At 47.0% G+C, this 12,259-nt stretch overlaps 1 protein-coding gene across 1 annotated transcript in view; it reads left to right on the top strand.

Annotated features, from left to right (window-relative positions):
- Positions 1–12,259, top strand: part of OAF (out at first homolog) — an 87,131-nt gene that overhangs the window by 65,434 nt on the left and 9,438 nt on the right. Inside the window, exon 4 of the mRNA XM_073602560.1 lies at positions 4,174–4,354. Coding sequence (XP_073458661.1) covers positions 4,174–4,354 — 181 coding nt within the window. The remainder of the gene's footprint in view (positions 1–4,173; positions 4,355–12,259) is intronic.

The following is a 12,259-nucleotide window of genomic DNA, read 5'->3' on the forward strand; positions in this document are numbered from 1 at the left end:
TTATATTATTTATTTATTTTTATTTTTTTAGTGCCCGGGTTTAATTTTGAATTGTGAAGCCCAGAGTGTGAAATGAAATTTAAGAAACTTCCAGTTTCTTAAATTTCTGCTGCTATATTATATGTTTATCTTAGCAGATATTTTTAAAAGCAGTTTGGGAATTCATACGTTTGACGCTTTTATTGTTAATAGAATCATCATGCAGTATATTGGAAAACACAAATATAATTGCGCCTATGATTCATTTTAACTTAAAGTGTCACTAAACCCACATCGTAAAAAAACATCTATAAATGGCGTATTTTATGCTGTTCAAAATTACTCAGTCACTATGAGTTTTGTTTTCTGTATTCTGCAAACCTAGTTGATCCCACTGCTCTCTATCTCCACCTTCTGTTTGTCCCCAATTCAGCGAGGCAACACTGCACATGCTCCATTTTTCAGTGAGTTTCTATGCTGAGCATTTCCACCCTATTGCATCTGAGCAGCCCATGTGACTATAGAGTGATTGCCTACTCCCTCTCTCCTCCACCATGCCCACTAGACAGCTAAACACAATGGAGCGGGATATTACATGTAGATTAATGGAGGCTTCACCTCCCTCTTATTCTAAGACACAGGCTGGAGGGGTGTGACACAGCCTGTGACTGTCAGAAATCCGCCCACACCATGTGTATTGCCAAAAAATAACAAAGATTTTACTTCAAATATATCTTTGTATGCGACCAGCGCACACCAAAGTACCACACCGTCGGCAGAATGGCACTGGCAGGCAGAAGGGCGTACAGGTATGTCCCCTTTAAGAAGCGATGTTGCGTGCACGCCGCGGTCTCTGTGACCGTGAGTCTCACGGACACGATGTCCGCTGGGTGCCCGCGATCGTTTCATGGAGAGGAAGAACGGGGAGATGCTTATGTAAACAAAGCATTCCCCGTTCTGCCTAGTGACAGGACAGTGATCTACTGCTCTCTGTGATCGAGAGCAGTGATCACTGTCCTGTGTGTTCAAGCCCAGCCCCCTCACAGTTAGAATGACTCCCTAGGACACGCTTAACCCCTTCACAGCCACACAGTAATCAATACATTTTTAATTGCATTGATCGCTTTATAAATGACAGTGGTCCCAAAAATGTCCGATGTGTCTGCCATAATGTCGCAGTCACGATAAAAATCGCAGATCACCGCCATTACTAATAAAAAAGAAATTAAAAATAAAAAATGCTATAAAACTATCCCCTATTTAGTAGACGCTATAAATTTTGCACAAACCAATCAATATACGCTTATTGCCATTTTTTTTTTTAACCAAAAATATGTAGAAGAAAACATATCGGCCTAAACTGAGGAAAAAAATTGTTTTTTTATATATTTTTGGGGGATATTTATTATAGCAAAAAGTAAAAAACACTTTTTTTTGTTTTTTTTCAAAATTGTCGCTTTTTTTTTTTTTTGTTTATAACGCAAAAAATAAAAAACGTAGAGGCGATCAAATACCACCAAAAGAAAGCTCTATTTGTGGGGAATAAAAGGACATCAATTTTGTTTGGGTACAGCGTCGCATCACCGCGCTATTGTCAGTTAAAGCGTTGCAGTGCTGAATCGCAAAAAACACTCTGGTCTTTGGGCAGCCAAATGGTCCGGGGTTGAAGTGGTTAAAACAGTGTATTGATGATGATAATAATTTATTTTTTATTTATTTATTTATTTTGATCATTTGACCAGAACTAGAAGCTCCTCCTGTTTGTTTGCACAACAGACTGGGAAAGATCTGGGTCATGTGACAGCTGTATATCGATTAGGAAAAATGCACTTACATAGGGTTTTTTTTTTTTTTATTAAAATAATTCAGCACCATCATCCATATGCAGAAATAGAAGTGACACTGTAAATTAAATAGTGTTTAGTATCACTTTAAAGGTTAATGAAACTTTCAAATGTCATTTGCTGAATGTTTCCTCAGTTCTCCCATCCTCTCCGTCGTCCTCTCTGATTCCATAGTTCTGGTACACCAGTGTTTACCAGTGTTCTTCCACAATGTTTACCAAAAGACAGTGCATCTTCTTCTCGCTGCCCTGTGCATGTACAGTAGAACGCCATCGCCTTCTATAGGGCCTGGAGACTGATCTTTCTCCTGGTCCCATAGAGGTACAGTATATGGGGTTTTACTGTACATGCATAGGAAGCAGGACACAGAACCAGCATTTAATGACAGGATTGATGACTTCTGGCACAGGAAGTCTCCCATCACTAATTACTTATGTGCAGCTCCCACCAGTAGATCAAATGATGGTATCTGCAAAGATTGCTGCTATTGGAGGAGATCAGCAGGCCTATCACTAAATGACAGGTCCACTCTGGGGAGTGTAGAGACTTTGAGATAAGCCAAAGTGGCGCCAATGCCTAGTGCCTGCACAGTAGCGGCAAGAAGGTAATAACAATGTATCACTACTACATATGCACTATCCAGAACAATACCCTGCAGGATGCACAGAGTGGTCCTTGCAGCAGATTAGTCTGTGTTGCAATGGGACACGATCTGTCAGTTCACACCACCTTCCTGCTGTGCTACTTCTCCTCCTTTTACTGTCCTGGCTGGGGGGAAGACGAGATCTGTAAGGATGGCCATACATTATACAATTTTCTTGTACAATTTTCCTTTAGATTTACCAAAACCATATAATATGAGGTCAGACTTAAACATTTTCAAATTGTATGTACTGTATTTTTTGCTTCATAAGGCGCACTTTTTTTCCCCAAAAAAAGGAGGGGAAACACCTGTGCATCTTATGGAGCGAATACTGACCAGCCGCCGCCGTGTTACAATATCGGGCACCTCCCCTCTCCTTTATCCGCCATGTCTTCTGGGTCCTGCAAGCTGGCTTGGGTTCATGTTACTTGCGCACACGCAGTGATGATTTTTTGTCCCTGCTTGATCGGGATGTCACACGCTGATCGAGTGGGGAATACAAGAGGCGATGTGTATACCGGTACATGGCGACAGGTATCATTCTCAGGTCGGTCTTTTTCAGACTGCACCTGTAGTGCTATGCTTACAGCCTGCATGGTGAATTTGTTATAAGATGGTGATATTTCCTATGAATTATATATAGACTGCATTTGGTGACAGGGCGATATTTGTTTGCTGCCTGGAAGCTATCTGGCACACTTGATAGTAGCCTATTTTTAGGTATCAGCTTTGATTGGTTGTGTAAGTTACAAACTATAGTACTCGAGTCAAGCACTTTTCTGCAGCAGAAAATTTCATTTTCCGAACCAAATTTGGGGCCCCGTATCTCAGGACCACTTGGTGCTAGGAACCCCAAATTTGGTGTGCAAACCCATTGGAACTGGTACCACAACATATCCAAAGATGGAGTTCCTAGCGCTAAGTGGCCCCAAGATACAGGGCCCCAAATTTGGTTCGGAAAATGTCATTCTCTGCTGCAGAAAAGTGCTTGACATTTTCTGAACCGAATTTGGGGCCCCGTATCTCAGGGCCACCTAGTTCTAGGAACCCCAAATTCGGTGTGCAAACCCAGTGGAACTGGTACCACAACATATCCAAAGATGGAGTTCCTAGCACCAAGTGGCCCCAAGATACGGGGCCCCAAACCCGGTTCAGAAAATGTCATTCTCTGCTCTCCTCGACTTATACTCGGAACGACTTATACTCGAGTATATACGGTATATTAATTGGGGATGTGGGCATCCTCTCCTGTGCTCCGAAACAGCAGCATTTGGTGCAGAATATTTTTTTTTCTAGTTTTCCTCCTCTAAAACCTAGCTGCGTCTTATGGAGCGAAAAATACGGTAAGCAGGCAGGCCCTTGCACTACATAGTTGAAGGTAGATCTAAAGGAAATTGAAGAAGAAAATTGTAAAATTAGTGGCCTTTAGTGTTGCATAATGGCAGCAGAGAAAAGTCAGGTCTCATGCCATGTCAGGCAGGACTGGGCTGTGTGGCAAAGCAAAGTGTAAATCACTGAAGAGAGTGAAACATATCTATTGGCAGGTAAAACGCCTCCTATTTTATATATTTACCGTGCTATGTATTTAGCCTTTTGCCTAGAGTTCAACTTTAAAAGAAGTCAGTTACCATATTTCTGTCCTTGCTGGCTGACTTTTTGGTTTGGTGCTGCAGATGGCTCCTTGTAACTGATATGTTTGCTTCCTAGAAAAATCCCAACACGGTCCGTCAGGCAGAGGAGATTAGAGGGACTGAGATTTTGCAGATGGAGGTAGCGGTAAATTTTACGAAAGGTATTCAGCTGAGCTCCCACCTTCACAACATCTGCTCTGAAGCCAGGGAGGCAATCTACACGCGGCAGGAAGATGTGAGAGCATGGCTAAAGAAAGGTAAGCCTAAATTTGGCATGTTAATGTATATAATTGATTCTCTCCTATTCACCAGCCTGGTATGTTCCAAGGATTTGATCAAATGTTACCCTTGTAATTGAGCTTAAAGGTGCAAAGCCAGCATTTTTTTTTTTTAACTGCACTGCCCCTAGTTGCTAGGGGAATAACTCCTTCAGTGAGGGTGGGAGTAAAGCCAAGGGAAAGGAAAGACAGATTCTGGTGGTAGGGGACTCAATTCTTAAAAGAACAGAGAGGGTGATATGTCACAAAGACCTGAAGCGTCGAACTGTATGTTGTCTCCCGGGCGCTTGGGTCCGGCACATCACGGATCTGGTGGACAGATTACTGGGAGGGGCTGGGGAAGACTCGGCTGTCATGGTGCATGTTGGCACCGATGACAAAGTCAGAGGAAGATGGAGTGTACTAAAAACGATTTTAGGGACCTGGGAGCTAAATTGAGGAAAAGGACCTCCAAGGTAGTAGTCTCAGAAATACTACCGGTACCTATAGCCACACCAAAAGGGCAGCCAGCGGGAGAATAGGGAAGTAAACAAGTGGCTGAGGAGCTGGTGTAGAAATAAGGGGTTTGGGTTCCTGGAGAACTGGGCCGACTTCTCAGTCGGTTACCAGCTCTTTAGCATGGACAGACCACACCTAAGTGGGGAAGGTGCAGATCGGCTGGGAGAGACAATGCTGACAAGTTAGAGGGGCTTTTAAACTAGGCGACGGGGGGTCCAGAGGTAGAGATAGCGTGGAACAAATTCCAGAGGGTAGTATTGGGGGCATTAGTGGTAGGTTGACTAAAGCCTCCTAGACCTGAGGTAAGTACAGTAACAAGTCCTATTTGCAACCTCAGAACACCCAATAAGGAGATGGTATGCGTCCGGACTAAACTACGTGGCATGTTCACCAATGCCAGGAGTTTAGCGCACAAGATACGAGAACTAAAGATACTATTGTACGAGGAGGATTTAGATTTTGTGGGAATTTCAGAGACTTGGTTCAACAGCTCTCATAATTGGCTGGCAACCATTGAAGGGTATTCCCTATATCGCAGGGTAAGGGAGGGTAAAAAAGACAGAGGGGTATGCCTGTATATCAAAAATGATGTACAAGTGAATGTGAGGGACGACATCACTAATGGAGCAAGGGAGGGTGTGAAATTCTTATGGGTAGAGCTACAAAGGGAGGAAACTAAGGAGAAAGTAATACTGGGAGTATGCTACAGGCCCCCTAACCAGAGGGAGAGGGGGACCTCCTTTCGCAGTTTGGATTAGCTGCAAGGATGGGAAGTGTCATTATAATGGGGGATTTTAATTATCCAGACATAGACTGGGTGGAAGGAACCACACTTTCATCTAAAGCTCGCCATTTCCTAAATATCTTGCAGGACAATGTCATGGGTCAGATGGTAAATGCACCAACAACAAAGCGTCATTATACCAACAATACAGACCTGATCACGGATGTGGAAATATGGGGCAAATTAGGAAACAGCGATCACAGGTCAATTAGTTTTAGTATAAATCACACAAATAGGAAACATAAGGGGAATACAAAGACACTGAATTTCAAAAGAGCCAACTTCCCTAAACTACAAACCTTGCTAGAAGATACTAAATGGGATAAAATCTTAAGAGTAAAGAACACTGAGGAAAATGCCTATGCTTTAGGAGCATATTAAATAGGGGGGTTAGCCAGTGCATCCCAATGGGAAATACATTTTAAAAGCGCTAAGTAAAGTCCTGGGTGGCTTAACTCCAATGTAAAAATGCATATAAAAGCAAAGGACAAGGGGGGCGTGTCCGGACCTCGCAGTGACTGGACGTATCGACTGATAGCTCCACAGAGAATCTTACAATCTAACGCCATCCGGCGTCTTCTACCAACAAGGGAGCCTTAAAACTTCACCCTTCAGTCACTGGGCATCTCTTCCACAGACCCCGGGGGACATTACAAAAGTTTACTCGCTTTGGTCTTTCCTAGGCGCCGGCCGGCTCACCCTCACGAGCGACTCGCCGCCATCTTGTGGCCTACAACCCCTCATCATCCCCGCACTCAAGTGCTGTAATCGGCCGAACACGGAGGAGCCACACTGCAACCATCTACTACGGCTATAGCGGGGGAGGATCGGGCGCTGTGTTGGCACTGTAAAACCGATAATCGCCGGGTGATTGGCGCCGAACGCGCGCGGCCCGCCGCCATCTTGAGGCCTGTGGAGCCTCCAGCATCCCCGAGCGGGAGTACCGCAATCGGCGGTACGAGCGTTCCGAATCCGGCCCATCTTACAGCGGACACCTCCGGAAGGTAGGCGCTCACCATACAGACCCAGAAAGCCGGCAGCTGCACAGGAAAGGCCGACCTCGGACACCCGCGGCCTGCCTCATACCTCTCAGGCCACAGCCCAGGAAAATAAGAGGCCCTGGCCTACCTGTGGAAGATGGCCGCCATCTTGTTCATCCAGGATCACCTCACCTAATTTCTCTTCCGAGGGGCTTCGCCTGACTTGACATGGCGACAGACACCTAAACCCTGAGCTCTGTCCACCGCGGGAGAAGCACTAAGAAGCCGGGAGGTACTCGCACACTATAATACCAGTGGATAATGGGCACTGCTTCCCGATCATCCTCTGCCTCCCGCTCGACATCCCCCAGGGATCTAACCGGATCCCAAAGCCGCCATATACCGGAGATGTTCAGAACCGGCAGAGGCAATATGGTGCCTACCCCTCACGGCCCACCGCACTCAGGAGCACAGCCTCTGCCTCCAACCATCCCAAACACGTCTGACTCTAGTCAGACCAGATCCAATGCTGCAGGAGACGGGATCGTACTCACCCCCCAGCCTCAGCTCAACATCCAGGACATAAGACTGATTGCTGAAGACATCAAGGACACTTTATCCGCTGCCATAGCGGAATTGCGGCTGGATTTTCGCGCCTTGAACGAGAGAGTCCTGAGAGTTGAGACAGTGACTGAACGCCACGACACCGCCATTCATTTAGTCACTGATTGCATTGATTCACACACACTGCAGATGCGTGACATGCAGCGACACTTGGAGGACCTCGACAATAGGGGTCGGAGGCATAATCTTCGTGTCAGAGGCCTTCCGGAGGCCTTCGAGGGGGAACAGATCTCTCAAGAAGTAATTAGCCTTTTCAACGGCCTTCTCCACAGACCCCCGCAAACCCCCATCCAAATGGAGAGGATACATCGCGCACTGCGCCCCAAGGGACGGGAGACAGATCCCCCACGGGACATTATATGCTGCATAGTCGACTACAAACTAAAAGAGGACATCCTAAACCAAGCCAGGAGCAGCCAGCAAATCATACACGCGGGTGCCCATATCCAAATATACCAAGACAAATCTGGGATCACACTTCAACATAGAAGGGACCTGAGGCCACTTCTGGATGTCTTAAGGGAGAAACGTATTCTCTATAAATGGAAATTTCCCTTCTGCCTCTCAGCTTCCAACAACGGCCGCACAGCACTACTCAAAGTTCCAGAGGATCTACCTCATTTCTGCGCCACACTTGGGATTGCCACAGTGCCAGTGCCTAATTGGTATGCCGCCTTTCGCAGGGTCCCATCACACCTCGACCAACCTAGAGATGAACCCATGGATGCTCAAGACTCCAGACACCGCAGAAGACGCTCGCCTTCCACCCATAGGAACCAGCCCAACTACCGGAGCGGTCCTGGAGCTGACTACATTATCACCTCCCCACGATCCAGGCGGAGGCGCAGAGACCGCTAATATCGGGGCACCGGGACTCCACTTCTCTGTTACATGTTTTTTTTTTACTTTAGTTTTGTTGAGTTTTGTTCAGTGCCTTATCTGAAGAACTTTGTTTTGGGACCCAATTCTTGACTCCCATATGTCACTACAGCAGTGAAGACACTAATGGCTATAGGCTGTCTCCTCAATTATATCCGTCCATGCCCGCTGGGTCGCAAGATCTTCACAGGATACCCAGGCTCACTCTCACGCCTTCCTGTCTATTTACAGATCAACATGCGGCTTGCTGCCCACTCCTTCGCTCAGGACTCCTTGGTTACGGCCTCAGGACACAACACTGAACTACGCCTAACCTAGCACTACAATTCCCACAAGTCTGAGCGCCCACAGATGCCGCTTGGCAACACTAGCGGAATCTCCTCAACCACGCACCCTGCAGCGGACACACTGGGATCTTTCGACCACGCAGACGCCAGCATTATGCTCCCATCCGAAGAGATAAGATCCGCTCCTCCTCACTCAACAACACTGCGTGCGCCCTGCTGAACTCAAATCTCCCACTTTGACCGACCGTCCTGCCTTTAGGCTCCAGATGCCTCGTCATCAAAGGAACTGACTGGCCGGTACACTACGACAGACGCCCACCTACTTAAATCGGCAAGTTATTTACAGACTCACGCCTACACTGTACCAGTAACATCTCAGCCGTTAAGACAGGTTTCTAAGTCTGAGTTCTATCTTTTGGTTTTCTGTTTATACTTTATAGCTTCCTTTTCAGCACAGCGGACTGTTGGCTGCATAGCTGACCTGCACCAATTTGTTTTCCTAGCAGCTCAGTGTAAAGTAAGAGTTTTTAGAGGTTTAGTATGCTGTTAAGATAGTTTAAGTATATGCGGATATACACGTCACTTCCCCAAGACTAGACTAATCTCCCTATTAAGTGTCTTTTGGGGTTGCAGAGCTTGATTTTTGTCGGCTGCCGCCGCCCCTTCCCCGCCTTCACAGAACCCGAGATGGGTGTGGGGGGTGGGGAAGGGTCGGTTTGGCGCCCTCTCCCCTGAATGGGGAGCTTTGCAGACATGTAACTCTCCCTACTGCTAACCTGCAAAATACCCATAGCTAGGATCACCTCTCACCGCCACACCAATATCGGGGAACCGTCTTGTTACTGCATTACCCACTGGGACGTTAACCCACCCACTAGGGGTGCTCCATTAGGTATACCTACCCCTCTCATGCTACGAACCATCCCGTGGTGGCGGCTCACATTCCGTTCATTGAATGTCACCCTCATTTAGTCCATCACTGCCAGGTTTCTCAGCCAACCCCCTCACGGACTCGGTTAGGGATATTGTCCACCTGTCAGGACTCTCTCCCTACACGTGTTCCGCTTTACACCGATTGCTACCCACGAGGTTGTTGGATAAGTAATTCCACACCTCTTCGGATACTCTCCGGGTACACACTCACCTGACTCACTCACATCCTCAGCTCCCCGGATTTCTCCCCTCCCCCCTAACTACCCTCTTATTACCCCCTCCCTCCACCTATGGCGGGCACACAGGACACCAACTCTTCTACGGACACAACTTCACAACAACTACACTCACTCAAACTATACTCCATAAACATTCGGGGCCTCAACGTTCCGGAAAAGCGATCTAAACTTCTCCATTCTCTACAACAAGCCCACGCCCACATCACACTCATACAAGAGACCCACTTTCGGTCGGATTCTATCCCTAAACTTAAAAATCACTACTTCCCCACAGCATTCCATTCCTCCAACTCGGAAGCCAAATCGAAGGGGATCACCATCCTCATCTCCAAAAATTGCCCACTCCAAGTAACGGAAGTACAAACAGACCCAATGGGACGTTTTCTTTTTATTAAAGGCACCCTGAACAAAATACCTCTCACCATTGCGAATATTTATGCTCCTAATACTGGCCAGGTAACCTTCTTCCGTCATACTCTACAGAAACTCTCCAGCTTCCACTCAGGAATCCTCATCGTGGGCGGCGACCTTAACGTTTCCCTATCCCCCTCCATTGATACTTCAAATGGAGCCTCCTCCCTTTCCTATAGGGCCCTAAAGTCGATCAAGCAACAATTTCATAACCTCCTACTCCATGACACGTGGCGCACGCTACACCCCAAGGATAAAGATTATACCTTCTTCTCTCCCCCACACAACAAGTACTCAAGACTTGACCACTTCTTTCTCTCCCAGACAGATCTCTCACACCTAGCCAACGCAACCATTGACCCAGCCATCCTCTCGGACCACAATCCCATCTCCATGACTCTACGACTGCAATCATCCACCAGGAAACCACGTATTTGGCGCCTAGACAGCTCCCTATTAACAGACGAGATATATGCTCAGAGACTGACCACTTGCCTCTCCAACTTTTTTCGGGATAACTCGTCCCCAGACGTGGCTCCCACGGTTACATGGGCAGCGCATAAATGTGTCGTCCGCGGGGAACTGATGAATATAGCTGCACACCGTAACAAACTCAAGAACTCTCGCCTGGCGGAGTTGATGGCTCGCATTCGTACACTAGAGCAGACACACAAGGCCTCCCTCGCCAAGTCCACACTTGCTGAACTCTCTCAAGCTAGGGAAGAACTCTTAGACACACTGACGACAGCGGTCAAACGCAAGTACACATTATCACATAAGCTATATTACGAATTCGGCAATAAAGCCGGTAAACTATTGGCGAGAGCTCTTCAATCCAAAAAAGCCTCTCATACTATTCATAAGCTTACTACTCCCAAAGGAGAGGCAGTGGTCACAAACGAGGGAATCTCTGCGCAATTCGTACACTACTTCACCAAGCTATATAACCTCCCGAATACCCAAAGTACTGATGCAGCAGCTAACCGTAGGAAGACCCTAACTGACTTTTTAGCACGCTTTGGCCCCACTCCGCTTACCCCAGAGGACTCACAGACTCTAGACCTCCCAATAACGTCGGACGAAATCCTCCTTGCTCTCCAACACATGAAGACAGGCAAAAGCCCGGGACCGGACGGCCTCACGGCAGCATATTACAAATCGTTCCCGAAAATTCTCCTACCACATTTAACCAAAGCACTTAATGACCTTACAACAACCTCGGTAGCCCACAGAGATCTATTGGAAACCCACATTACCCTCATCCCGAAACAGGGTAAAGATCCCGCCTTGGTACCCAACTATCGCCCCATATCGCTCCTTAATGTCGATCTGAAACTATACGCGAAAGTTCTGGCCAATCGTATCGTCCCCTTCATCCCAGCCCTGGTTTCTCTAGATCAAGTCGGTTTTGTCCCGGGCCGTGAGGCCAGGGACAACACCACTAAGGCCCTCAACATTCATCATTGGCTTACTAAAACTGCCACACCAGGATTCTTTCTCTCACTGGATGCAGAGAAGGCGTTCGACCGGGTGGCTTGGGACTACATGGAGGCTACTTTGCAGGCAGCGGGTTTACCACCGCGCATGCTAAACATGATTTTAGCACTATATGCCTCCCCGACCGCTAGACTTCGGATCAATGGTGGCTTGTCGGACGCCTTCTCTGTATCCAATGGGACGCGACAGGGGTGCCCTCTATCGCCCCTTATTTTCATTCTAACGTTAGAACCCCTACTCCGTAAACTGAGAGCAAATTCAGCTATCAAGGGAATTACCATCCAACAAAAACAATATAAGCTAGCAGCATACGCTGACGACATTCTACTCTTTTTGACAGACCCTATCACGACCATACCTAACCTTCTGGCGGACTTTACCCTTTTCAAGACTTTATCCAATCTCCAAATTAATTTTAGTAAATCCAAGGCCCTTAATATCACTTTACCAAGGGAGACGGTGAAGCTATGTCGTAGTAATTTCCCATACATTTGGGAGAAATCAGAAATACTATATCTAGGGATCAAAATCACTACTGACCTAAAAGACCTCTACGCCAAAAATTTCCTCCCCTTACTCCGCTCCATCCAGGGCGACCTGCAGAAATGGAATCTAGGTTCCTTTTTCTGGTTGGGTAGAATAGCAATATTAAAAATGAACATTTTACCCAGAATCCTCTACCTCCTTCAAGCTCTCCCGATCGCGTTACCTGCCTCCTTCTTTGCCTCCTATAAACTGCTCTCCCGAACCTT

This window comes from Aquarana catesbeiana, linkage group LG10 (assembly GCF_042186555.1).
Source record: "Aquarana catesbeiana isolate 2022-GZ linkage group LG10, ASM4218655v1, whole genome shotgun sequence".
Lineage (NCBI taxonomy): Eukaryota > Metazoa > Chordata > Amphibia > Anura > Ranidae > Aquarana > Aquarana catesbeiana.